General features: G+C 38.2%; 2 protein-coding genes and 1 long non-coding RNA gene across 10 annotated transcripts in view; 2 read left to right on the top strand and 1 right to left on the bottom strand.

Annotated features, from left to right (window-relative positions):
- gria4a (glutamate receptor, ionotropic, AMPA 4a) overlaps positions 1-9,188 on the top strand; it is a 124,518-nt gene extending 115,330 nt beyond the window's left edge. The window contains exons 16-18 of one of the 5 annotated variants that reach the window (XM_077542059.1): positions 895-1,009; positions 2,064-2,201; positions 5,915-9,188. In XM_077542059.1, coding sequence (XP_077398185.1) covers positions 895-1,009; positions 2,064-2,201; positions 5,915-6,079 — 418 coding nt within the window. In that variant the 3' untranslated portion in view covers positions 6,080-9,188. Of the gene's footprint in view, positions 1-894; positions 1,010-2,063; positions 2,337-5,914 lie in introns of all 5 variants that reach the window. The other 4 variants (XM_077542063.1, XM_077542058.1, XM_077542060.1 and 1 more) reach the window with 4 other exon arrangements.
- LOC144033753 (uncharacterized) overlaps positions 1-14,968 on the bottom strand; it is a 55,515-nt gene extending 40,547 nt beyond the window's left edge. For all 3 annotated transcript variants that reach the window (XR_013288059.1, XR_013288058.1, XR_013288057.1), the window contains exons 1-3: positions 14,828-14,968; positions 5,910-6,075; positions 4,540-4,641 (exon numbers count right to left, since the gene is read on the bottom strand). This is a non-coding gene — a long non-coding RNA (uncharacterized LOC144033753). The remainder of the gene's footprint in view (positions 1-4,539; positions 4,642-5,909; positions 6,076-14,827) is intronic.
- On the top strand, positions 14,179-20,461 carry aasdhppt (aminoadipate-semialdehyde dehydrogenase-phosphopantetheinyl transferase). 2 transcript variants are annotated; one of them, XM_077542067.1, is made up of 8 exons: positions 14,179-14,548; positions 14,628-14,741; positions 16,093-16,222; positions 16,457-16,578; positions 16,995-17,039; positions 17,111-17,272; positions 19,088-19,141; positions 19,275-20,461. In XM_077542067.1, exons 1-8 carry the CDS (start codon positions 14,384-14,386, stop codon positions 19,467-19,469), a joined length of 987 nt encoding a protein of 328 aa, XP_077398193.1. In that variant the 5' UTR covers positions 14,179-14,383; the 3' UTR covers positions 19,470-20,461. The 2 variants fall into 2 exon arrangements, with proteins under 2 accessions (XP_077398193.1, XP_077398194.1); XM_077542068.1 differs by lacking the exon at positions 16,995-17,039.
- The last annotated feature ends 5,250 nt before the right edge of the window (positions 20,462-25,711 follow it).

The raw sequence follows: 25,711 nt of genomic DNA, 5'->3' as shown, positions 1-25,711 counted from the left end.
AAAATTAAAAAAAATCACTCAGCTTTGAGTTTAGTATTTAAACATATTTTCAGTTAATTTTGTAAAACAATATGCCCTAACTACTTTTGAATTATGGTGGAAATATGTTTCTTTGGCATATTCACCACCTAAAAAAAAAAAAGAGCAGCAGAATATCATTTCTACCAGACAGATCCCAATCAAATCAAATTCTAGACATACTATAGAGAAAATGAGTAAAATGTATTAGATGTATGGTTAATGAAACATGGTTACACTAATATGAAGTCATAAAAGCGAAATGCACTCCAAGCTTTGTTTAGGTGTGAACATTTTAAAAGGGGGGTTCGGGGGTGGGGTACTCAGTTTTAGTGTAATTATAATATCATATGATACCATTATAATGGTTACAAAAGTAAAATTGTCCTCTTAAATTGGTCTAGGTGTGAAATGTTGAATTACAGTGTTAAATTATTTGACACCGCCGCAAGCCAAAGGCAATACCGACCTGATGTGCATTTTAATCGTGGCATGTCGGACATTCCAGTTTCACAGTCTCTCTCTGCAGAGCCACCAATTTACAGGTAATATCGGGCTCAATATTCCTGGCTGGACAGTACTTGAGTGTGGTTTACTAAAGTACCAGCCGGGGTAGTATGGTTGCATTACATGAAGTGACAAAGGTGGGTCCCACTCATATGTCTGTCGCTCGCGTAGCTCCACCCCCCGCCCCCAGCCCCTCCTCAACGAGCATACACACATGTACTCAGTGGGATCCATGCTAGGTCACTTGCTGTCAACTGATGAAATACTTGCTAATGTTGTAACTGAGCTGTGCAATGCATATGTGAAAGACTTTAATAACATAAAATAACATGACCTATGATGTTATTTATGTTATTTTTACACGCAAAGAACCCCGGTAAACCTTGCAGTTTTGAAACTGAGCGAGGCGGGCGTCTTAGACAAACTGAAAAACAAATGGTGGTATGACAAGGGAGAATGTGGACCCAAGGACTCTGGAAGTAAGGTCAGTCTCACGCTGCTACAGCCAAGAATGCTAGCCTGAAACTTTCATCCTCAACATGCTCCAGATTACTGCAACTACTGTCCTAGCAACACCTCCGTTTGCTTTAGCAACAAAAAATATTCTGCTCTAGGGGGAAATAAATATATACTTTTGAGTATCATTTTATAAGGTCAATCACATTTAGCAAAAAGCATCATAGATTACAAAACAGATGCGGTAATCACTTTCTGTTCAGTTTCTGTAGCAATCTGTGGCAAACTCATTTTCATTGCACTTAGTTTCAGAAATACAACGGTGACTATACGCACTACTGATTACCATTAGATTATGGTCACGTTCATCTCATTGTCATATTTGGAAAGGTAAAACTCAACACAGGTTGTTTTATGTATAATCAATTGTGTCCAAATGTTTTTTTGAAGTGATACAAATACAATAACTCCTTGAGCCCAATTTTCAAGAGTTAGCACCAAAAAACAACAGTTCTGAATTCATTTACGTTCATTTAGGGAGAATTATTGACCCACTGGATAGAATATGAACATGTCATTGCAACATGTAATTCAGATGCAAACAAGCTGCTTTGAATGTTTTGGAAGTGTGTGAATTTTTTTCATTGCTAAGATAAATGCTGGCTCTCACCCATTTAAAAGACTGTTAGCTGATGTTGAATGCATGCACATGTGTAGAATTGACAACAGCAGTAAAAGTACTAACTGTCATTGTAGATGTAGAATGTAGTTAGAATTGTTTCTGATTTAGCAAATAATGCAGAATCATTCCAGATGCATGACATGATTTTTGTATATGAATTATTAGAATTGAACATGTCTAACCCCCTGTACCTTCTTGTCTCTCTCTCTTCTTCCCGTCCCTGCTACTATTTCTTTTCTTTTTTTGTTACTCTCTCCATATCACCTTGATTCTCTTCACTTTTTTTTTCCTGTTTTCACCTTCTTTGACTTTCTTTCACTCCGATAACCATCGCCAACATCCCCCATCACTTCTCGCTCACCCCCCTCCCCACCACAACTCCCCCTCCTGCTCTCCACAGGACAAGTCGTCTCAGGCCCTGAGCCTGTCTAACGTTGCCGGGGTTTTCTACATCCTCGTGGGCGGCCTGGGCCTCGCCATGCTTGTGGCGTTGGTCGAGTTCTGCTACAAGTCGCGGGCCGAAGCCAAACGCATGAAGGTGGACCTTAGTCCCCCCCACTGCCCCAGCCCCTCCCCAAGCACCCAGAATCTAGCCACTTATAGGGAGGGGTACAACGTGTACGGCTCCGAGGGGGTCAAGATCTAGGGGTAGGATTTAGAGGCTGCCGTCTAGGTGGGGTCATGATGGTGGTGGTGGTGGTCATTATGGTGGTGCTGTAGTTTGTTGTTTATGTTCATGCCAGAGCCTGTCTATACGGAGCCATGTTGTTCTTCATGTGGTCATGAGTACGCACGGTCAAGCATTGTGGAACCAATGACGATTTTTTATTTATTTTTTAAATGAAACCTTATTTTGAATATTTGGTTATTATTGGCCTAAAAATTGAAATTGCATTTCTTTTGTTGTTATCCTGCTAGATTTGGTTCCACCGTCTTTGGCTGCAAAATAACGATGAAAATGATGATGACATGACAATAATGGTGTTGCTCATAGCTAATGACATAACTAGACAACTGCATTGTGTTCTTAGCCAATAATTAAAACAAAGGAGCAGGGATGCACAACTCCATCTACACGTGCTGTCGTTTTGTAAAAACAACACTTGTCTTGTAGATCATTGTGGTACAATGGAAAGTGCATGTTTTGGTTACGGCGCCAATTTAAAGTTGAAACTGACTCTTCCCACCTCTCTAGAAGGCAATAGAATCATATTTCTTCCCATCAATCAGTGAAGAAATGTAGTGGTTATAATGAAAACAAAAATGTAAATACATATAAAGAATAAATACAAGAAAATGAGATTACACAGGTAAAGCCCATTTGCATTCACACTCACAGACATTTTGGTGTTTTCGGTAAACCCAGGGGTCGGCAACCTTTTCTGTCAAAAAGAGCCATTTTAGGCCAAATAAACAGCCAAAAATCTATATGGGGCCGCAAAACATTCGAAGATTGTGATGAAGGATACAGCGTGTTAGTGTTAGTCAAATGTACCGAGGGCCCAAGAGCAATTTAGATCTGCGCCAGAACAGAAAAATATGCAGCATCCGATACGGAGAGATTCATTTTCTTCTACTTTGTCTTCCGTTTTTGGATTTGTTTTTGTAATTTTTCATACATTTTTAGACTTTTCTGCCTCACATTTGACATTTTTGGCAATTTGGTAGACATTTTTTGATAATTTGGGGCATTTCTTCATTTATTTTGGGACATTTTCTTTCCTGCCTTTTTTAAATCACTTTTTGGACTGTTTTTGTTTTTTGTTTTTTTGCGGATGTGCAAATTACAGTAATTTTCAGGATTTCTTCTTTCGTGACATTTTTAGTTACATTTTGAACCATTTACTTTTCTTATTTTTATTTATTTATTTATTTTGTATTTTTTGCAATTCCAAAGACATTTTCTGGTAATTTTCTGCCTTTTTCTTTTGGTGTTGGATATGTTATGGTTAGTTTTTGGACATTTTTAGGTCATTTTGAAAGGTTTTTCATCCACCTTTCATCCCTTTTTCTGACAACTTAAAATTTGGACTCTGGCATTTTTTTTTTGGGGGGGGGGGAATTATTTAATTATTCATTTTTAAAATGTAAATCATTTAATCAGTATTTTATCGAACAAACAAAAATAAATATGTAAAATAAATAAATAATTTTGACTAATTGTTTTAGAGATGGGACTAAAGAGCCACGTGTGGCTCCGGAAGCCACAGGTTGCAGACCCCTGGGTTAACAAAGCATGATCTGTTTCTGGAATGTGGCAGGAAACTCTATGCAAGCACCAGGAGACCATGCAAACTGTCAAACTGCATTCCTCGGGGGCCGCAGTCCTGCAGGTTTTGGAGGTTTCCCACTTTCAACACAGCTGATTCATATTTAAGCTCATCAGCAAGCTCTGCAGGAGCCTGATAATTATCCTGATCCTGGAATCAGGTGCATTGGAGTAGAGAAACCTCAAAAACATGCAGGACTCTGGCCCTCGAGGACCGGATCTTGACACATGTGCCTTATAGTCTCGACTGTAAGCTGTAGGGTTTTTTGTTTAAACAACATGGTTAAAGGTTTTAGACAGATCTTGACTGTTTCACACAGATTTCCTCATTAAACTATGACGGCTTCCAGCTACAAATTAATTATCTTCATTGTAGACACCAGCTTTCATCAGTTATTTTCTCACTTTCAGCACTAATGTGATAGAAATCACACCAAGGAAGCCCATGTGAGACATTCATCACATTTCAAACGACTCCACACGCTCCACGACTATCACCAGACTATGTAAAACTATTCAGGAAAATTAGAACGGGAATGTTTACACATTATGACAACAAATGTAGTACTTGTAATCCCCATTCAAGCAAATTGCAAAAACAACTCACGTTAGATGTTCATATAGTGGAGCTGTGCATCCCTGTTGTGGTGAACCAAAGAGGTGCTTTCACTTAATCCAGGCCTGGCAACTTCAAAACAGCCTGGCGTTGCTGCAGGGGAAAAAACTGATCATTAAACACTTCATGAGCACAGCTACTTAATGGATGTTGAAAAAGGCCAATTAAATGAAGTAAAGCTGATTTAATAAGTGCACTGTGTGAGCTACCTTATTTGGGTTGTGTACAGTTAGCAACATCACGGAGTGGCCTGTCCATGTGAAGTGTCCCCCATACTCCGAGCAGTATAGTTACTTACTCCCTCTCTATAAATCTGAATCCTTTCAGTCAAGTTTGACTTTCCCGTTTTCCTTTGTCTTTCTCAAATCCTCACCTTCCAAAAATGATCCCTTTTAAAATACAACCTGCCTAGTTTTTGGAATCACCTAAACCCGCACACTACCAAACCTCCCTCACCTCACCTCACCCAAAACAAGCATGATCACTATAAAATGCAGATGTCTACAGCACAAATCTTCTGTTTGGTGTTTTGTTGCCTGCTTTTACCTTGGTCAACTATGTCAACATCAAATGCAGCGATGGCCCTTCTGTGTGATCCATTTTGGGGGTGCATTTACACCAGGAATTCCAAAATTGATTGGAGGACTGCTCTAAAACTATTCAATGGAAAACCAACAATCACACACTTAACCCTATAAAACCAGAAGCATGAAATATATGAGAGAAAATTCTAATTCTTTGTAAATAGAGTATTTATTGCTCCTTATGAACAAACTTTTTTTTTTTTTAAATCAACTTCCACAAATCCACTTTTGATTTGTGTCATATTTGATACATCTGGTCATCCGGCCAGTACATTTATAACTCAAAAATATGACAATAAACAGACATATCAAACATATATTAGCATTTCCAAAAATCAGGAAGAACAATTCCCACTATTAATAAGTATAGGTGTCTCTCTTTTCTCAATGGGGCGATCTTGCAGGTTCGCTGGAAAAGCCATCAGCTGGGTGATACTGCCTTCTAATGGATTATCCGTGCAATGCATGTGTTCAGACATCAGGGTTTTAATGGGAACAAAAACATGTGAAATAGAGCAGTCAAAATGTCTTGTATTTAATATGATGTGTTTGGTGTAAGGGATAATGCGAGTGAAGTGAACTTGATGTGACTGCACCTTCCCAACATTGTACTTGTACTTGTGTGGGTTCCAATAGCTGTGAAGACCCATGCATGATTATATCAAATGCATGCATGTGTGTGTTTAAAGAAATGGGTGCACTTATGGTTCAGTTTTGATGTACAGAAGGAATTTTTCCACACATAATTTGACCAACCTCTTTCTTGTTCTTCCTCACCTTAGCTGTCTTTTTCTGAAGCCATGCGAAACAAGGCCCGTCTGTCCATCACAGGAAGTGTGGGGGAGAACGGCCGTGTTCTAACGCCAGACTGCCCTAAAGCCGTGCACACTGGCCACGCCACCCTCCGACACCCTGGCCTTGCAGTGGTCTCCTCCGGACTGCCCTGAAAACCAAAAAAGATCCGCTGTGCCTTAGTGACACACCAACATGCAGACTCACATTGAAGGATCGCGTCCATATTCATGACTTTGTCCTCAGATGCCATACATTTTTACATATTTTCTCGCTGCCTCTAACATCTTTTACTTGAGAAAGTGGAATCGTGGAAATAGTTGGCTGCAGCAAACTTTTTTTTTTTTTCTTCAGAATTTTGGGGGATTCATCCAAACAAACTGATATTAAAATGCTGAGCTGTAACCACCATCATGATGATAAAGAAAAGCCTCCCATCTTGTCTTCATGGGACAGTCTCGGCCAGTAAACACCCCTCAACAACGCCTTACAAAGACAAACATTTATGTTGATCATATTGTCACGGCTGTCATCTTGCCTGCAAAGTGCCAGGTGTATCCTCGTAGAAGACCACAAAACTGTAAGCCTGAATTTGTTTTTGTTTTTGGACAATACAGACTTTGCCATGGAAATTCAAATATGAAAGACAAACCTTTGTTACTTTTCATGCAGGATGAGTTCTTGGCCCACGCAGCAGGGCAGACAGCCACTACGGAACAGACAAAACCTCCACATTGCTGTATTGCGTGGCCTACACAGGCTCGAAAATACAAACCCCAATTCCAATTAAGTTGGGATGCTGTGTGAAACATAAATAGCAAAACACACTGACGTCCAAAGTTGTTTCAACCTAAACTCAATTGAAGACACTACACAACTCAAACTTATTTAATGATCAAACTGATCAACTTTGTTGTTTTTTGCAAATATTTACTCATTTTGAATTTCATGCCTGCAACACATTTCCTTTTAACAACATTCAGTAAGCGTTTGGTAACCAAGGACACCAATTGTTAACTCATTTGCTCCCAAAAACGTATAAATACGATCCATTTTAAATATTACCATGGTCCCAAAAACATTTATAAGTTGCTGTTGTTTTTTTATGCTAGAGCATACAGAAGGCTTTGATGCAGCGTAAAGAGAACGCTTAAAGCAATGGTAGTTATTACAAACACAGCCAGCGGGTGGCAGCAGAGTATAAGAGCTCAGCCAGGGCCATGTTGCAACAAAGCACTTTTTCACCGTTTTAAACAGATTTGTGAATAATAATGAAAGTTACCTATATTCTAATGCCAATTACTGCAAAACAGAAACAGATAGAAATATAAATTTTTTCCTGATGAAAGAAGAGACTCTAATGTTTCATTCGGGAGGCTCCATGATTTTTTTTTTTTTTTTTATATATATATATATATATATATCAATAGAACACAGTATTCTGTGGGCCTTGCAAAATCAGTCATAATCCAATAAAACAGCCGGGAGCAAAGGGGGTTGCTTCAGTGAAAATGCCTGAGACTGAATGAGTTAAAGCTTTGTAGGTGGAATTGTGTTCCTATTCTTGCTTGATGTACAAGTTCAGATGCTCAAAAACCTTGGACCTCGGTTGTTGCCAAACATTTTCAATGGGGGACAGGTCTGGATTGCTGGCAGGCCAGTCTAGTACTTGCACTCTTTTATTACGAAGCAACGCTGTTGTAATACGTGCAGAATGTGGCTTGACATTGTCTTGCTGAAATAAGCAGGGACATCCCTGAAAAAGACGTTGCAACATATGTTGCACCAAAATCTATATCATGTACCTTTCAGCATTAATGGTGCCTTCACAGATGTGCAAATTACCCATGCCATGGGATACCCAAAGCAGCACAGATGCTGGCTTTTGAATTTGGCGCTGATAACAATCCAGGGGGTCCTTTTTCCTTCTCCAGTATCCATGATTGGAATATGTGGACTCGTCAGACCACGGCACAATTTGCATCAGTGGGTGTTGTTGATATATTGGTTTTGGTTTGCATGATAAGAGTTTTTGCTTGCATATATAGATACACCCGGTGGCTGAGTGGTTAGCACGTCCACCTCCCAGTACTGACATAAGATCGAGTCCAGGCTGCGGCCTTCCTGGGTGTAGTTCTCCCCGCGCCTGTGTGAGTCTTCTCTGGGGACTCCGGTCTCCACCCACATTGCAAAAACATGCATGGCAGGTTAATTGAGCGCTCGTAATTGTCCCTAGGTGTGCTTGCAAGTGTGAGTGGTTGTTCGTCTCTGTGTGCCCTGCAATTGGCTGGCAACCAGTTCAGGGTGTAGCCCGCCTACTGCCCGAAGCCGGCTGGGATAGGCTCCAGCACCCCCGCGACCCTTGTGAGGTGCAAGCGGTTTTAAGAAAATGGATGGATATAGATGCACCAACTAACTGTGCTAAATGACAATGTCTTTCCTAAGTGTTCCTGAGTGCATGTATACTTTGCACGACGGCAGTTTCTAATGCAATGCCACCTAAGGGCTCATAGGTCACAGGCATTGAATATTGGTCATTAGGAATAGGGATCTAACGATATCAAAACATCACGATACGATATCACGATATGAAACTCACCATACGCTAATTATCACGATATTGTGGGGAGGTTGGCAATATTTAAAAAAGGTCACAATATTGTAAAAAAAAAAATTAGCTCATACAAAAAATAAAAATTAAAAATATGTACATAACAGCAATGCATATAAAGCACCTACAAACTCTAATAATAATATTGAGGCACTTGTTAATGCACGCACACATTGAGTTCCTCCACTTATTGACTCGGTTCACAGGCATATTACGTTCCCCTTCATCTCACAATTAGCACAGATTTTAAACCTAGAAGGGCCAAAACATCCCTAAAGAAAATTAAATTGCACTAAAAAACTAGCCACCAGAGGGTGCTAAAATACACAAATGGAAATCAATCTGACTTTTTTTTTTTTTTTTTTTTTTAACAGATGTGTTGCTTTTAAATATGGTGAACATCACGACGACGATATTGTGGCAGTTTTTATACCAATATCACGATATTGCCCTTATCATTACATCCCTATTGGTTATCGGCCTTGCTACTCACGTGCAGAGATTTCTCCAGATTCTCTGAATATCGTGATGACGTACATAATGAAATCCCTAAATTCCTTGTAATTGTGTGTTTTCGAAAGGTTATTCTTAAACTGTTGGGAATAACCTGCTCACTCAGTAGTTCACAAAATGGTCGCCCCGTCCTTGCTTGTCACCTGAAACTTTCGGGGATGCTCATTTTATACCCAATTATGACAGACGCCTGTTTCCAATTAATCTGTGGAACGTTCCAAACAGGTGTATTTACTATAGCTTTCCCAGTCTTTTGTTGCCCCTGTCCAGCTTGTTGCAAAGAATTGAATTCAAAATGAGAGAATATTTGTACAAAAAAAAAAAATACTGTTCATCGGTTTGAACATTTAATGTCTTGTTTTATGGTATTTATTTAAATATAGATTGAAAAGAATTTGCAAATTATTGTATTCCGAATTTATGTGTTTTACACAATGTCCTAATTTCACTGGAATTGGGGTTTGTACATATGAGCTTGTAACAAATCAGTCGTCTTAGAAATATTAATTACTTTTTGCTGAAAACAATATTGAAGGTTTGGTTGTATGTACAGAGATGGGAAGAAAAATTAAACATGGGAAGATGCCAAATGCGCTCACAAGACTCAACAGTGGGACCTTATGGATGTTTGCAAATGACCAAAGCAATTATAAATTCGTTCCACAAACTTGAAATGCAGTTATTGTTTTCTGACGATGTTCTATTCTGACCCCTCAGTCCAAGCCCACTTTCAGTGGCTTAAGAACAGTCGAATGTGATGACCATAACTCAACAACCTTCTGGACAGTTAAATAAATATACAAATGAATCTTTGCACATTTGCAAACAACCGAATGTCCCAATGTAGTCACCCAGGTGTCAAATCTTTCATCGGTAATGTGGCATCGATAATATGAGCGCTTTGATTAATCTGAACCATATCAACATGTAGTCGAAATCTTTTTCTCTCGGGTAATACAAAAGCATTTCAAGGCATTATGAAAGCATCATATCAGAAAGCTTGCTTTTTAAAACTGTTGTAAATAATGTGTAGCAGAACTCACACTGTCTTTTTTTTTAAACATGTTAGATAATAATTCATTGCAATAATGAGTACGAACTAAAATTGCCACTACTTGTAAGTAAAATCAAATTGTTTCTATAAATCTACATATTATATATGTAAATATATAGCTATATACAAAAAGAATAAACAATATATATATATATATATGTCTATAGAGATCTATAGAGAATATGGATCAGATTGTCAGAGGCCATGGCATACACTCTGTTATATGGCTTTTTTTTTTTTTTTTTTTTGATAACTTGACAATATGCCACAGTCTTTGTGTGACACACGCAACACCGTAAGCTCATCTGGCACCCCCACATACATTAGACGTACACACAAACATATAATTGAGAGATATAGGGTCGTTGAACACCCAAGCACAGAAAAACAGGTTCTGAGGATTTGATCCGTGAGTTTTGATCCATCGTTTTCACGTTTTTACTGCAAAATGAGAGGTTGGTCACAGGCCCATGAATAATGAAAACTCGAAGTTTCAACAATGAGATCAATGAGAGCACCAAGAAAATGAGCCACGGTGACAAAGCGTGTCGCATTTGTGTGCATCTAATGTTGCCTCAGAGCGAGGTCAGCTGCGAATTTGAAGCCAAGACAAGCTCACGCTGAAGGATATTTTGGCTGCAAGTGTATCGACCCAAATTTACCCTAAAGGCATCAGACGATGTTTGCCCGCTAATTTGAAATAAAGGTGTACTTCGAGAGTTGATTTCATAGATTTGCACGACACCACTCATGCTCACTGAGATAATAGTGTGACAAATCTGAAAACTAAAAATGGTTCACGAATATTTTGCAATGAAAATTTGGGTTTCTCTGCCATACAATGGAAATAAAGGTGTATCCCATACTGATTTCAATGTTTCTGGACAGAAGCTTAAGCCATATTGTCACCATGCACAGAATCAGAAGGCGTGTGCATCCTTGATGGAGGTGAGACTTTTAGCAAATACTTGGGTTTGGCATTTGGATTTTGAAATTGTTGCTGTTACAACAAAATCCAGCATCTTTTGCCAAAATGAATTATGACAGTCTTGAATGATTTCATACGGCGTCAAACCAACCAAACTCACTGCAAATGTCCTCTGCCCCATATTTCAACTTTTAATGGCCCTCTTGTTGCATCACTTTGACACAACTGCTGTAGACCCAATTCCCCACACAAAACACTTGAAAAGTGACAAATAACACTATTAGCAGAAAATAAGAGCATACAAGTGAATTGATATTTTAAGGCAATCCAAGTTCCTTCTCCCTCTACGTAGGTGCCTGTCAACCATACACATTTAGTAATTCATTTAAAGAAGAAAAAAAATGGCTTTCAAATTGTTAACTTGTATGTCGCAGTGTAGCAATCCTGCATCAAATACATGTGAGCAGAATTCGGTCAGGCACAGATAAAAATCAAAAAAAGTTTGTGTTTACATATAATGAAAGAGGATTCAAACATTTTCAGCCTGGAATTGTATTGTATGGATGCAAAAAAAATTTTTTTACAATAGATATTATATATATTGATAATAGATCAATAAACTAATTCATTTCATGCTTCAACACCCCCCCCCCAAAAAAAAAGTGTCTGCTGGGCTGACAACATGTCAGCATGTCAGTTCTTTAGTTTTTGCCTTTACATTTATTTTTTTCTAGTAAACATTAAAGCTGAACATTTTCTTTGTGTGTTTATTTATCTGCTGCACTACAATCAGCCTACGGGGACGCACTCGCACACCACTGAAGGGATGTTAGTGAACGGAGTGGATTGACACTTGAAACAAAGCAGCTTCCTCTGTACGAGATTTCTTGTAGAACTAACACTTTTTACAACGCCACAAAAAACAAGCAAGTCAAATGATGGGGGAGGTGCAGCATAATTATTTTTGTAATCATCTTGTCTTTTCTTAATCGACTGAATTAAAGAGCAACAAGTGTAATGTGTGTAAGGTAACCCAAATGCAGGCAATCACTTAACAACTAAATAAAAACACCTAATAAATGACAAGGAACAAACTCAACTGGGGAGTTATTAGGTGTATAAAAACACCAAAGGCTAACACTTTGGCGCGGATCTAATAACTGTGAATTGCAGCACTCAGTGCTCCTCACTTGCCACCATAAGGATTTTATTTTATTTTTTTAACACATTGAGGAGCCTCCACTGAGAAGCTATTATGAAGGAACCGCTGATGTTTCCGTTACAAAAATAACTTTGCTTCTCAACAGTCAACATATAAAAACATACATGTACCAGCTAGATTGTAAACGCAGCTGGACTTAAAATTAAATGGTTCATCTTTTGGCATTCTTTGACTAGTTTAGTTTAAATATACATTCCTTGTCATATGGAAATCACATAAACATAAATATGTAGGCTACTTATATTTGCTTTATTTGGCTTCGTTTTACTTTGCTCTGCAGCCAGGCTGGAATTGCAAATGATAATCTACGTACAATTACCTTACCTTGACAAATAAAGGGTAATTAATTAGATAAATAAATAAATTAATAAATAAATAAATAAATAAATATTAGTAGACGTGTGTTGTTAGAGCCACGGAGACCATTCATTTGTGACATTTGTGTAAATTGACAACAATGACAAGCGAATGTCTTGTTTCTCCCTCTGCTCTTTTGTTCTCCTCGAAATGTATTTTCTTTTTTTCTGCAGTCATTCAAACTTCAGAATAGATCTGAATAGGTCTTAATTACTAGTGCCATCTGCTGGTTGCTACAAAGTAGCTGAATAGAGTTTATTATGGACACACCATTTCTCCACATGCAGCCAGGCATCATTTGCTGATAAAATCTGAAATCTGATGCTTCGTGACCTCAACATAGCCACTTAAATCTGATGACTTTGCTGATTGCTTTAAAGACAACATTCACAAAATGTTATCTTGTAAAATCTAGAACCCTTAAAATATTGCATCCTTCCTAAATGAGATGACCAAATGCCCTTTAAGACCCTTGATAGATAATGTTAAATTGTTTCCGCTTTATAAGTTGTAATCTCTTCAAAAAGCTTGTTTTTGAAATGTTTAGCATACTAAATCAGCATGTTTTGTTTCTTAATGTGCTCCGATAATACAATAGTCTGAAGCGTGTTGACAGAAAGAGATTTAGAATGTGTCTTTTATATGTCTATTAAAGTGGCAAACAGAAACAGTCACAAAACCAACAAAATACATCAACATCTAAGTTAACTTTCTTCCTGAAAAGAAAAAAACTGCTCTTCTTTATTTTGCTATTTAAAGCTTTTATCCCAAAATATTTCATAATAATTTTTACTTGAGCTGTCGTCACCAAATGTCTGTGCAACTAATGGGCATTTTCTGAATGTGATTTCCATATACATATCCATTTTCTTTCCCACTTATCTTCACTCGGGCCACGGGAACAGCCTATCCCAATTGAATTTATGCAAAAGCAGTACTGTACGCCCTATATTGTATGTTATAAATGTGTTAATAGCGAACTGTGACTATGCAACAAACTGCTGTACCACAGAGAAACACTACCAGGAACACAAATTAATTCAATTGACAATTCCGAACATTTCTTATACCAGAACAGCAAAGAATTTATCGGAATCAACCATCTTGTCGTTTAATTTTGTTTCAAACTAGAGCTGTCTCACTGAGAATGCGGGGTCCAACATTTCTCCCTTTGGAATTACAATAGTTTGTTTGTTTATTTATTTATTTATTTATTTATTTATAAGAAGAAGCTGCATGGTCTGGTCTCATTTCTAAAAAGTCTAGTTTTCTAATGCAATAGAACTAGTACTGTACTTTTGGTGTAGATTTTAAGTATTTTGAGACAATACAAGCAGTTTTAGCTGGAGTTGCTTTAGCTACGTGTGGTGTTTTGAGTCAAAACACAAACACAAACCCAGCCTTAAATTAAAAAGACTGACTGATTACTCACAAACGTCGTCGCCAGCAGAGCATAACATGAACCACTTTTTTTCCTAGCAAGTGAAAGCATCATTAACAGTGCTTAGTGTCGATGCGTCCTATTGGCCAATCGGCCAAGAACCTCTTATGACATCATCAAATCTCCCTGTCCTCTTCCGGGTAAATGTAAACAAAGCGCCTACTACTGTATTTTACGTTACAATACTATTTGAAACGTTTTGCTCCGCTGTGAATATCGACAACGTCTGCATTATTATTCACAATAGATAACATGTAACACACTTTACCGCGTAATGCGAACGTTAGCAAGCTGGCAACTTCTGACGGCCACAACTTGTGGTTGATAACCCAGATGTCAGAGGCTGTGGCGCAGATGGGTTCTGTTCGCTGGGCTTTTCGCTGCGGGTCGTGGACTCCTGGCAGGGCTGACTGGCTCTTTGCTGCTCGCTGTGTTCAGCCGGAGGAGAAAGACCGTATAGGAAAGTTTGTGTTCGCTAAAGATGCCAAATCAGCCATGGTGAGCGTGTGCCAGAGTAATTGGGCTACCACCCTTTTGATTGAGTTGAACTTGTCCAATCAACGCGTTCATGTGTCAGGCTGGTAGGTTGCTGCTGAGGAGGTTCGTGTGCGAGAAGATGCACATTCCCTGGGCACATATCCGCCTGGAACGGTCTCCAAGAGGCAAACCTTACCTGGCTGCACCGCTTCAAGTTGGTGATTATTTGCATGCTGTGTACGGGATGTTGTTTTGCAGTTGTTGGAATGAATGTGATGCACAGGTGGCAAAGATACTCACATTCTTCTTCTTCTTCTCTGTACTTGTGTAGAAGTAAAAATAAAACAAAACAAAAATTCGAGTGCAAATACAATTACTGATTCAACTACTTTAGTCAATGGTGTCCAAACTCGGACATTAAAGGCCAGAGTCCTGCAGGCTTTGGATGTTTCCCTATTTCAACGCATCTGTTCCAGTTAACAAGATCGTTGGCTTATGCAGAGCTTGCTGATGAGCTTCAGGTGTGTTGGAGAAGAGAACGTCCAAAACCTGCAGGCCCGTGGCCCCCAAGGACCCAGTTTTGATATCAATAATTTAATGTTTTTAATGTAAAACTACATCTCTAATATTAACTTAAATAATTGCAGTACTGAAAAGAAGAAAAAGAAAATAAAAGCTAGCTAGTATTGGCTCAGGGTTTTATGCTTGCAAAACGTGTTCCGTTAGGTGAGCACACTAACGGACCACAAAAAAAAAAGCTAAATTATCAAATTATAACAACTGAAAAAGTACATCTTACCCGCTTGTTTCTTCCAGGTTAGATTGACATTTTGTTTTAACAATATAAGCCTGTAGTTCTAGGTCAGCACAAGACACGACGCATTTGCCAAGAATTATAGCTAGCCAACGTCATTAAAGGATTCTCTTAAATATGGCTATTCAAGGGAAATATCTTTTTCTTCTGCATTCCATCCTCATCATTAATGATCCCTTATTTGTCGATGTTGTCGCTTTATTTTTTTATCAGGATCTCAACAGCCGACTTCATTATTTAATCTGGCCCACTAAGCATTTACAATATCAAGACTCCTGTAATAGTTATTGCATTATATTTGCTGTTGTTTGTTCTATAAAAAAAAAAAAAAAAAAGGATAATAAAAATATATGCCTTCTGCTTTTCATTCATTAGGCTCATTAAATAATTAGTTAATATATTTAATGTAAATTCACATTTTACACAAGTGGTTGTGGTTGTGAATGGTTGTTCTATATACAGTACTGTGATTGATCGACGAGGAGTCCAGGGTGTTCCTCGAATAGCTTGAAACTGAACCTTATTCCTTTGTAAAGGTAGAATATTCCAATACAGTACTTGCTTTGTATAGCATTATATTGTGGAAGTGGTCATGTTGTGGCTGGTGGTTGCGTAATAACTGTTGAAGTAACCGATCAACTTCCTATCAAACTCCAGACACACCTTCTCTTTAATACATGGTCCTCTGTTGTCATCAGTGGAGGCTCACGTAATTAGAGAAAGCTTTGAGGTACAATTTGCGCTTGCCCAGGCCAGCCCAGATTCTGGAACGGAGCCACAGACCTGGAGCTTCAACATTTCCCACCAGGGGGACTATGCGGTGCTTGCAGCTGAGAAGGGGATGCAAGTTGGGGTTGACGTCATGAAGACATCGATGCCTGGTAAGCCATCAGTCAAATTTCAACGATTAATTTATAGCTGTTGGTAATTTGAACCTGTGTTTTTAAATGTATCCACTGGGTGTCACTGTTGTACCATTGAGGGGGAAAAATACAGCAGTAGTTTGTCTCCCTCTTCACATCTGATCCAAAACTCATTTCACATTATTTAGGTCCTTTTTTCCCCCTGTGTCTTTTTTTTTTTTAATCCATCCCTCCATCTTGACCTCCCTTCAGGTAGCAGCACCGTGACCGAGTTCTTCCGCATCATGACTCGTCAGTTCACGCCGTACGAGTGGCGAGTCATCCAGTCAGCCGGCTCCGAGCAGCAGCAGCTCGCCATGTTCTACCGCCACTGGGTAACCATGGGGACCATACAACCTTGTTGTCACATTGCATCGTCGCTACCTCGCGCGGGGGGAGGGGGGTGTTGACTGTTTAGTGTGTGTTTGTGAGAGAGAGAAGCATAACGTTGACTTATTCACACACCTCACGTACACACACAGATGTAACGGCAATGGTAAGCAAAGCTGTGAGATTGAGAGGGTGGCACAGAGACGTCAAGCTCTGATGTCATCATCACACCTTTGACTAATGTCAGAGCTCAATGGTTGCCATGGCAATTAGGCCTGTAATTCTGTTGTGGCTCATTGGCTGTGGAACAGGGTTGGTTGTGGTTTCATGCTGTTTAGTTTATGTATTTGTATACATTACCATCTTTATTATTATTATTACTTATTATTATTATAATTGTATATACGTGTTTGTTTTGTAGAGCACCCACATGCAGGCATGCAAGAAGAGAAGTCACATTGATGGGGTGCACACGTTTAGCAAATAATCTTCCTGCAACTTTCATTGAGCTGACTGAGATTTGTCTTTCTTTTCAAGACCCTGAAGGAGAGTTTCATCAAGGCCATTGGCACGGGGCTGGGCTTCAATCTGCAGAGATTGGAGTTTCATCTGTCCTCTGAAGCTCTCACGCAGTCTCGCTTGCTCTGCCAGACCAGAATGCACCTGGATGATGAGGACGAGGAAGAGTGGCTGTTTGAAGTGAGTATGGGTGTCTGGTAGGAAGTTGACATTTGTACTACAGTACTACTAACTTTAGAACTGTTTTGTTTTGTTATTATTGCAAAAAGAACCACTGGTGCACAAAATGCCTGTGGCTGCATATGACTACTGTGCAGAGGCATGAAGAAAAAAAAAACAGCTAGAAGCTGTCGTGTTTCATATCAAGATGTGAAGGTGACAGTTTATTCAAATATTTGCTTTTGGAAGAGCATAACTCTGCTTTTAATTAACAGAGCTGCCAACGGTTACAGATTGTCCATATTTTGTTAGAGAAATTACTCAAATCACACCGTTTTATTTAAAAATAATCATGGGCAACATTTCTCAAACAGTTCAAAAATGAACAAAGACATTTGGTGGATAACTGTGATCTATATTTTACAACACACCGCATGCTAAAATTTTGAATCCAACCGGAACTCTTTGCTGCCGTCAACACTATTAGGGAAACATGATTTTGGTTGACAGGCCAAGCACTACTATTCTTTGTCTCAGTTTTTGTCAAATATGTTTCCCCCAAAAATGCGACTTTTTGGGGATATTGATTTTGTGACTGATTTAATGTTGATTTGTGCAAATGCAATGTTTTGAGTTTAGGGAAGTTAGTACATAGCCGTTAATGCAGTTGTGCTAATGATTTTGTTTGTTATAGCTATAAACAAACTATTTTATATACTGTACATTCATATCTTTTTAGTACTGTATTTTGTAGAATATTGTACAGAAATCAATTTATTTCACAAATATGAAAGCAGGAGTTTCGGCAAGACTAACTCAAAATATTATATACAGTATTGTGTACTGGCAACAACAAAAACAACAAAATGCTGGTGGCAAAGCAAGCACAAATCGTGGCTTTAAAAACATGGAACACAAAACGCACAATATGAATAATGAATTGATAAGGACTGAACAGAGACCTGGGAAGTAATGTTACATCCCAGGAAACTGGAAGTCCAAAATTCTCAACACAAATGTTTTGTATATGCGGGAGGATGCATGGGTACGTTGCTAAAATTCACATTTACAAAGATGCAAACTCCACAGGCCAGAGTGGAGATTCAAACCCAGAATCTCAGACTGAGTGGTAGACATACTAGCCGCTTATATCACCGCGCTTCGTTTCCTACTAAATTCGAATGAGAACATTTTGCAGAAGAGTACCATGTGTTTATGAAATGTATTTGTAGTTTGTATCATGGAAGTAAATCCCAGGTGGTCTCACACAGCTGAGATTGAGAGCAGATCAAAGCCGAGAAAACGTCAGTTTCAATTGTTCTATGCTGGGGGTTTTTTGTTTTTCTCATACTCGTTTCCTTTCTCATCATCTGTCCTCCTCACCTCCCTTTGAAGTCCTCCTCCCATATTGCCTTCTCTGATGTTATCCTTTTCCCTCCTCTTGCTCCTCGCCAACATGCACACTCGGCAGAAGAATTAGCATGTGACCGCTAAAAGGTTACGAGCGGTCTAAAAACATCGCCGCGTTTCTTTCGTCACGTGCTTTCCCTCGAGAGGTAGCCGAGACTTAATGCAGTTCTAGTGTCAAGGTTGTCTCACAAGGGGAGTTAGCAACACACTTGCCTTGTTTGATAATAGTGGTTTGTCCCTTTTTTCAACCATTGACAGTATATTTTTAGATGTGTTAATTTATTTATTTATGTATTTTTAACTGTGCAATACTTCCACCGCATTTAGGTCACCATTATATTTGCTGTTTAGATAGATAGGCAACATAATTAATAAATTGTGTTCATGTTATGACATCATTTTTATGGTGTTTGTCTGTGCACGCAGGAGAGTTTACTTGACGGCGATCATCATGTTGCTGTCGCACTGGGACACTCCACAGTAAGTATTATGCATCACCGCTGTATTATTTTTAAGTTGTTATTATTGAGCAGTTGCTAAATTGTAATTAGTATCATTATATTTTGCAAGTGGTCAAAACGTCATGCACATCATTTCTCTCGTTCCCTTTTAGAATCCGACCTCAAGTCTTCCTCCAGCCACTGCTTTCACACTGCTGACGTTCGCTGACCTCATCGCGTCCGCCTCACCTCTGACAGAGGAAGATCCCGCCTACTGGGAAAGCTTCAAAACGAAAGCCCAAGCACCTTTGAGACAGAGAGACGCGCAATCCCGTCCCCTTCCCGTTCACTTTGACGCATTTCTCTGACGTTCACAGAAGATTATTGTCACAGTTGAACATACGGAGTTCCCCACTTACAGGCAATTTGAATGTCTAGTTAATTATTTTACAGGCATGATTTTTTTTTTTTTTTTTTTTTAATTCTGCTTCATTTTTCTCTCAAATTTCATCAGATTGGTGCTTTTAAATATGAAATATTGTAAATTTTCTTCTTGGCGAGCATGTTCTTGAAGAGCAGTTGTATACTTCTCACCTTTTTCAACCCTGACCCATTTTCATGCCTGTTTTTATGTATTTGCAGAAAATCGACACAGACATGAAGATAAAATATAAACAGAAAGAAACATTCAAGCCATGATGCAAAAACACTTATGAAGCCCCTGTTAGCCGCAAATTTTCCCGTGCTGTCATGAAGTTGGAAGTATTAATATTTAATGAAAATTTACTTGCAAAATGTTAATCAAAATCATGAGACACTTTTTTTTTTCTCAAAACAAGTCATTACCCCCTAAATGGTATTTATGCTATAATTTATACTCTTTAATAGGGATGGGCAAGTACCGATACAAGGTATCGGTATCGGGCCAATACCAGCCTTTTTTCAAGTACTCGAGTACTCGTGACGCAGATGAGTACAAGCGGCCGATGGCAGAGGGGGAAGACGTTAAGGGAGTCCTCCTTGCCTGTAACTGGCGCTAGCTTGCAGCAGTTTTTCACCAAAACTTCACCGGTTTGGGAATATTTTTGGAAAAAAATTTGTGTTTTATTTTGAGCGTTAAGACTATTGAAGAGTGACTGTGCTGTTTTTTTGTCAAAATTAAAGGAAATATATTCATTTAAAAATATCTTTTAGTGATTTTTTTTTTTTCAGTTGGTATCGGTATCGGTGAGTACTGAGGGTCTGAGTATCGGTATCGGTCTGAAAAAAAAAGTGGTATCGAACATCCCTACTCTTTAAAACATACAGTATCAAGTGAAATGTGACTTACATAATGCAAATAAATAAGCTCTTCTAAATATGTTTGGACTTTTTTCTTAACCGCACATATTCTCTACATCATTTTTTAAACTCTGTTAGTAAAGATGAACATTATCACAAAATATATTATCATTTCAGGAGTTCTAAAGAGGTGTTATTTAACTACACACCAGACTTGATTAAGGATACCTGACTTGTGCCTGCTTAAACGCCTTCAGGAGTGTTTTTAATAATTCATGGCATTGAGTACACTATGTGCTTCCATGTTCAAGAAACCACTTCAAAATCATTTCCTCTTATGACGTGTGAGGTGTTCTTGAAGCGATGGAGGACACTCGACTTTGCCCATTATGGAACCAGCTTGAATGGATTTCATTCAGAACTAATTCTTGCATAATTGACTCATGGCTCCGATTGAAATGAATTATAACCTTACTACAATGTTACTGGAGAAATACAGACTGCATCCCATTTTCAAAATTTCTACTCCAGTTGCAAATTTTAGCTTGTGTTTTCCTGCTCTTTACTGACAAGAGTAGCATGTAGAAGGGCTGGGCAATAAATTCAATTAATTAGACTAATCGTCATTTTGCACATTGAATCATTGAAAATTTGCGAAATTGTGAAATCCAATTTTGTCTTCTGGATTATTAAAAGCTGTTGTTCTTGTGTTCTGTTACATCCAGATGTAAGTTGTAATTTTTAAAAAAGTTTATGGTATAAGTGATTTAGAATCAGTATACATTATGTTTGAATAAATGAAACCTTTAAATACATGTTTGTTGCATTTATTAGATTAAAATCAAGTAAAATTGTAATCGCACTGAATGACTGAAAATATTGAGATTTTATTTTTTGGTCATATTGCTCCGCCCTAGCATGTAGCCATAGTTATGTGGCTTGCTATTGTCCTTTGAGGTGCAAAAAAAATTGTGACCTCAGATTTTTTTTAATTTTTTTTTTATTTTTTCAGACCTCCGTGGTCGCGAGCCACTGCTTTCGAATTTAATCATTATAGTTATATAGTTATATAGTCATTAGCCTGCAATTGACTGCCAACTAGTTCAGGGTGTACCCCGCCTACTGCCTGTAGGCAGCTGGGATAGGCTCCAGCACCCCCCGTGACCCTTGTGAGGAATAAGCGGTTAATAAAATGGATGGATGGATGAATGGATAGTTGTCATTAGCTCATTTAAAATAATCCATCACTTGAGCAGTACGCAAGTAAATAAAAAAAAGTTTGTACAAGAGCCTGTGAGAAGTAGTTTATGGCAGCAGTATCTTATTTTCAGTAGTGGCTTTTTACAAAAAAAATAATAATAATTAAAAAAATATATATTTATTTTATGTATTTATTTATTTTTACATATCTGTACTTCTGTTTAAAAGGGAAGTCAAATAAAAAAAGTTCTTTACAATGTGTTCAATGCGCCCTTTAAGTCTAAACACAACATTCGACACTGCATTTGTGTGAATTAAGTAGAACAATCCACTCTTTTGTTTCCATTTCAGGAGGCGGCCATTTTGTCACTTGCTGTTGACGGTAAATGACATCACTGGCCTAAACGCTCAGGTAATAATGACCATCAGGGCTCACCTGTTTTCTGGGTTTGGTTATGTGTCGTTCATCAAGCAAAGGTTTTTGTGATTTTGATGTGAAATGGAACGATATTTACCACAATCAAAGCGGCAAGAATCGTTTGCAGCCCTACAACTTTTTTGTTTGCTACTCTTTCATGCTGCCTCTCACAGAGAGGTCAGTAATTTCTCTGAACCCTCTTAGGGATTGTAATTAGACGGTGTGGTGGATATAATTTTACACACTCCTCCCCCTATAAAATAAAAGCAATCATTTCCTACATGATTGAGTGGGTGAAGGAAAATAATTTAATGCATTTGCTTTATTTTATGGTCTGCACTGAAAAGGAGTCGGTCTCCCTGATGACTCAAGATTTTGATTGTGTCATTTAGCTAAATGAGGTAACCATCAAAACCAAATCATTACACGCAGCTCTTAGCATGCCGTGATTGAGAATGACATCACAGTACCTAAAGGCTCAGATAATAGAAATGGACCCATATTTACCACAATGAAAATGGCAAGAAGACTTGGCACTCATAACATAGCTACTGTATCATACAAGCTAACAGTTAGCCTATACATCATACAACCTACAACCTCAATAATAAGCTGTAAAGGTCTAACAAAACAAACACATTTGTATTGCTAATTATTGTCGATCTTAATCGCCCTAAAATCTTCACACTCAGCCAATTTTCAGCCTTTTTTTTTTTTCTATGTTCAGACAATCATCCAGGTCAGAGGCTGTACTGAAATGGGGATTACAGCCACAGCCCCGAAATCGTCTGCAGACCGAGATAATTGTGTTTCTATTTATAGTACATGAGTACTAGTAGCTAAGTATGCAAATGCACTCCTCTTTACTGTCGTGAAAGAAATAGAGGTTGAAATCACACACGCACACACGTGCAGTCATTGCCTCCAGCTGGCCTGAATTAGTTTGCCTCTCGGCCATCTTAAATCTTGCAGCGAGGTCAGGCTATAGTCACACTTGGTAGAGAACATATTTAGTAGCCTCAGGTTTACACGGCTTATCAGACCAGATGAATCTTTTTTTTCTATATGACGACAAGAGTAGAGGGGGGGCAAATCCACCCTCGGGTAGATGGACAACATTGTGTGCTCTTTGACAATTTGTTAATGTTCATTTATCGTCATAGTTGAACAATGAAGACCTCTCTATATATTCATCCAGGAACAACGCTAACTTCAAGTCAGTTTATACTTGTTTTTGTTCCATTTACACTTTACATGGATTGGCCTACCTTGGTGTTCACAACACACTGTACATAGATATACAATCATAATATTGAACATGTTTAACATTTGTGATTGTCAACACCGACTGACTTTTCGTTTTTTCTCAGCAGCTGATTAGATTTTGGTTACCAAGAAACAAGGTCAAAATTCAATGTGAATAAATCCCACTGAATCATACAACAGGTAATAATTAAAAGTCACACATTTGTAATTATTTTGTTTTCAATTTCATTTCATTTCAATTGTGTGTTACAACACTTGACAGCCTCTTGATTGACTGTCGTGAGGAGAACATGGAGTTACATCTGTTTAGCGGGAAAACATTCACAATGATGCACATAATTTCCTAAACTGAAACTTTATATGTTTAGGGCTTCTTTGATGAAGTGGGATGCAGAATGTTTTTTTCCCAGTGACGTTTTCCCTTGTTAAATACTGCGACACCCACTGACTGGACTGAAATGGATTTCACATGGCAATTCTAAAGCTCTGTTGCTCACTCGGCTTGTTTACACTTTAATCTAGATGTCTCAGTTAATTTTTCACTGATCCAAAATATCCCCTTTCCGTCATTTCCCATCCGAGTAATAAAGCAGCAGTCCCAACATAACACAATTACAACTACAATCATCCACCACGCAGCTCCACTTCATTATTTTGGCCTGGTCTATCTGTATGTGTATGTGCATGTGTATGCTATCAGCCGTCACTGTTTGTTTCTCCTGCTTCTGAAACATTCGCTGTGCAGTGATTAGAATGTCACGCCGCATTTGGCATAATCAAAACACACGCGCGCACACACATACACTATGATATTACTAGCATAACAGCAATTTGAAATATAGCCACATGTTCACATAATTTCTATTAAACAGCACTGTGTTTTGATGAATGGAAAAAATGCTGTACAATTCAGTTAAAAGAAACACGTCCAATTTCTTCGTCGTCTTCTTCTTCTTCTTCTTCTTCTTCTTCTTCTTCTTCTTCTTCTTCTTCTTCTTCGTATCATGTAGGCCAGGGGTGTCCAAACTTTTTCATTTGAGGGCCACATACAGAAAATCAGAAGGACGCAAGGGCCACATCATGTTATGAAGAGAAATTGTGTTTAGTCCTAAAAATTGTACAAATAATTTATTTGTACTTTTGCATATTTAGAAAAATGCTACAGTATAGAAACCAATTTATTTGTAATATGGCAGTAGGGTTGTTATAGTTTTGGAATTTTTCATTTTAGTTAGTTTTCATTAGTCAAGTTCTTTAAAAAAAAAATGCTTCGTTTTAGTTTAGTTTCAGTATTAGTATTAGTTTAAAAAAAAAAGAGTATTACTTGTGCACAATATTTAAAAATCACCATGGGAGCGACGTCATCTGAAGGTGTTTTTCTATTGGCTGTTGCTAGATGACATCACTTCTGTGTGACATACTTTCAAACGTCATTATTCCGGTTTATATCAAAATAAATCCACTAAAAATCACATTTAAAATCATCCCCAAATGCATTAAAGTAATTGCCAAAGACTAAAACGAAGGACATGTTTGCTATAGTTTTAGTTAGTTTTGTAAACATAAAATGTAGTTTCAGATAGTTTTCATTTTTTAAAAAGCATTTTCGTTTTTATTTTACTTCGGTAACAATATTGTTTTTTGAATTTTAGTTTTAGTTACCTAAAATAACCTATAATGGCATCTGTTTTTCAATACCCTCCCTACTTTAACCATCTCCAAGCATTTTTGTTTTGTTTATTTTATTTGAACTGAGTCAAATGACATTTTTAGCATATGTCGCGGGCCACTGAAAAATGGACGGCGGGCCGCAAATGGCCCCCGGGCCGTAGCTTGGACACCACTGATGTAGGCTATATAATATATCTATCTACTGTATGGAGTGTCACCGTAAACATTAGCAATACATGTTGCATTACAACAGTTAAAAATAAACAAAAAAAATACCAGTAAACCCGCAACCTCCAACTGGGATGGAGATCAGCACTTCACTGTGACATATGTAGTAGTTAAGTTCAAAACAAATCGGTTTAAGTCAAGTGAACTTGACATCTATGACCACATGGCCACTAACATTTTACTAAACAACATTATAGGCCCAATATAAGAATAAAGATGGAAATTATAGAAGCAACATCTATTGTCTGTCACAAGTGACTGAGCGATATACAATACTACAAATGGTTGGAAGTTTGGAAACCGCCCATTAAAGATAGAGAAGTCAAATATGGTCATTGAATTAATTTGATACTTGCAAATAGGGCTGATCCAAGTATGTATAGAATACTGCCTTTGCCAATCACAGCCAATCAGAACCGACACCTTAAGACAAACACATGCACAGTCATGGCCCTTTTTTCCATATGAAACTGGGGCATCTACGTCCAGCCAGCTGCACTAATGCAAAAGAAAAAATGATGAGTGTGTGACAGAGACCATGTGTGC

Source organism: Festucalex cinctus, chromosome 13, assembly GCF_051991245.1.
Source record: "Festucalex cinctus isolate MCC-2025b chromosome 13, RoL_Fcin_1.0, whole genome shotgun sequence".
NCBI lineage: Eukaryota > Metazoa > Chordata > Actinopteri > Syngnathiformes > Syngnathidae > Festucalex > Festucalex cinctus.
Note: the sequence above shows the minus strand (reverse complement) of the source record. Positions and strands in the feature narration are given on the sequence as shown.

Bases quoted from the DNA above. Each gene is read 5' to 3' on its own strand.
- aasdhppt (XM_077542067.1), top strand. From the start codon at position 14,384: ATGTCAGAGGCTGTGGCGCAGATGGGTTCTGTTCGCTGGGCTTTTCGC. The intron at 14,549-14,627 runs GTGAGCGTGTGC...TTCATGTGTCAG, and splicing joins AAGATGCCAAATCAGCCATG to GCTGGTAGGTTGCTGCTGAG. The intron at 16,579-16,994 runs GTAACCATGGGG...TTTGTTTTGTAG, and splicing joins CCATGTTCTACCGCCACTGG to AGCACCCACATGCAGGCATG.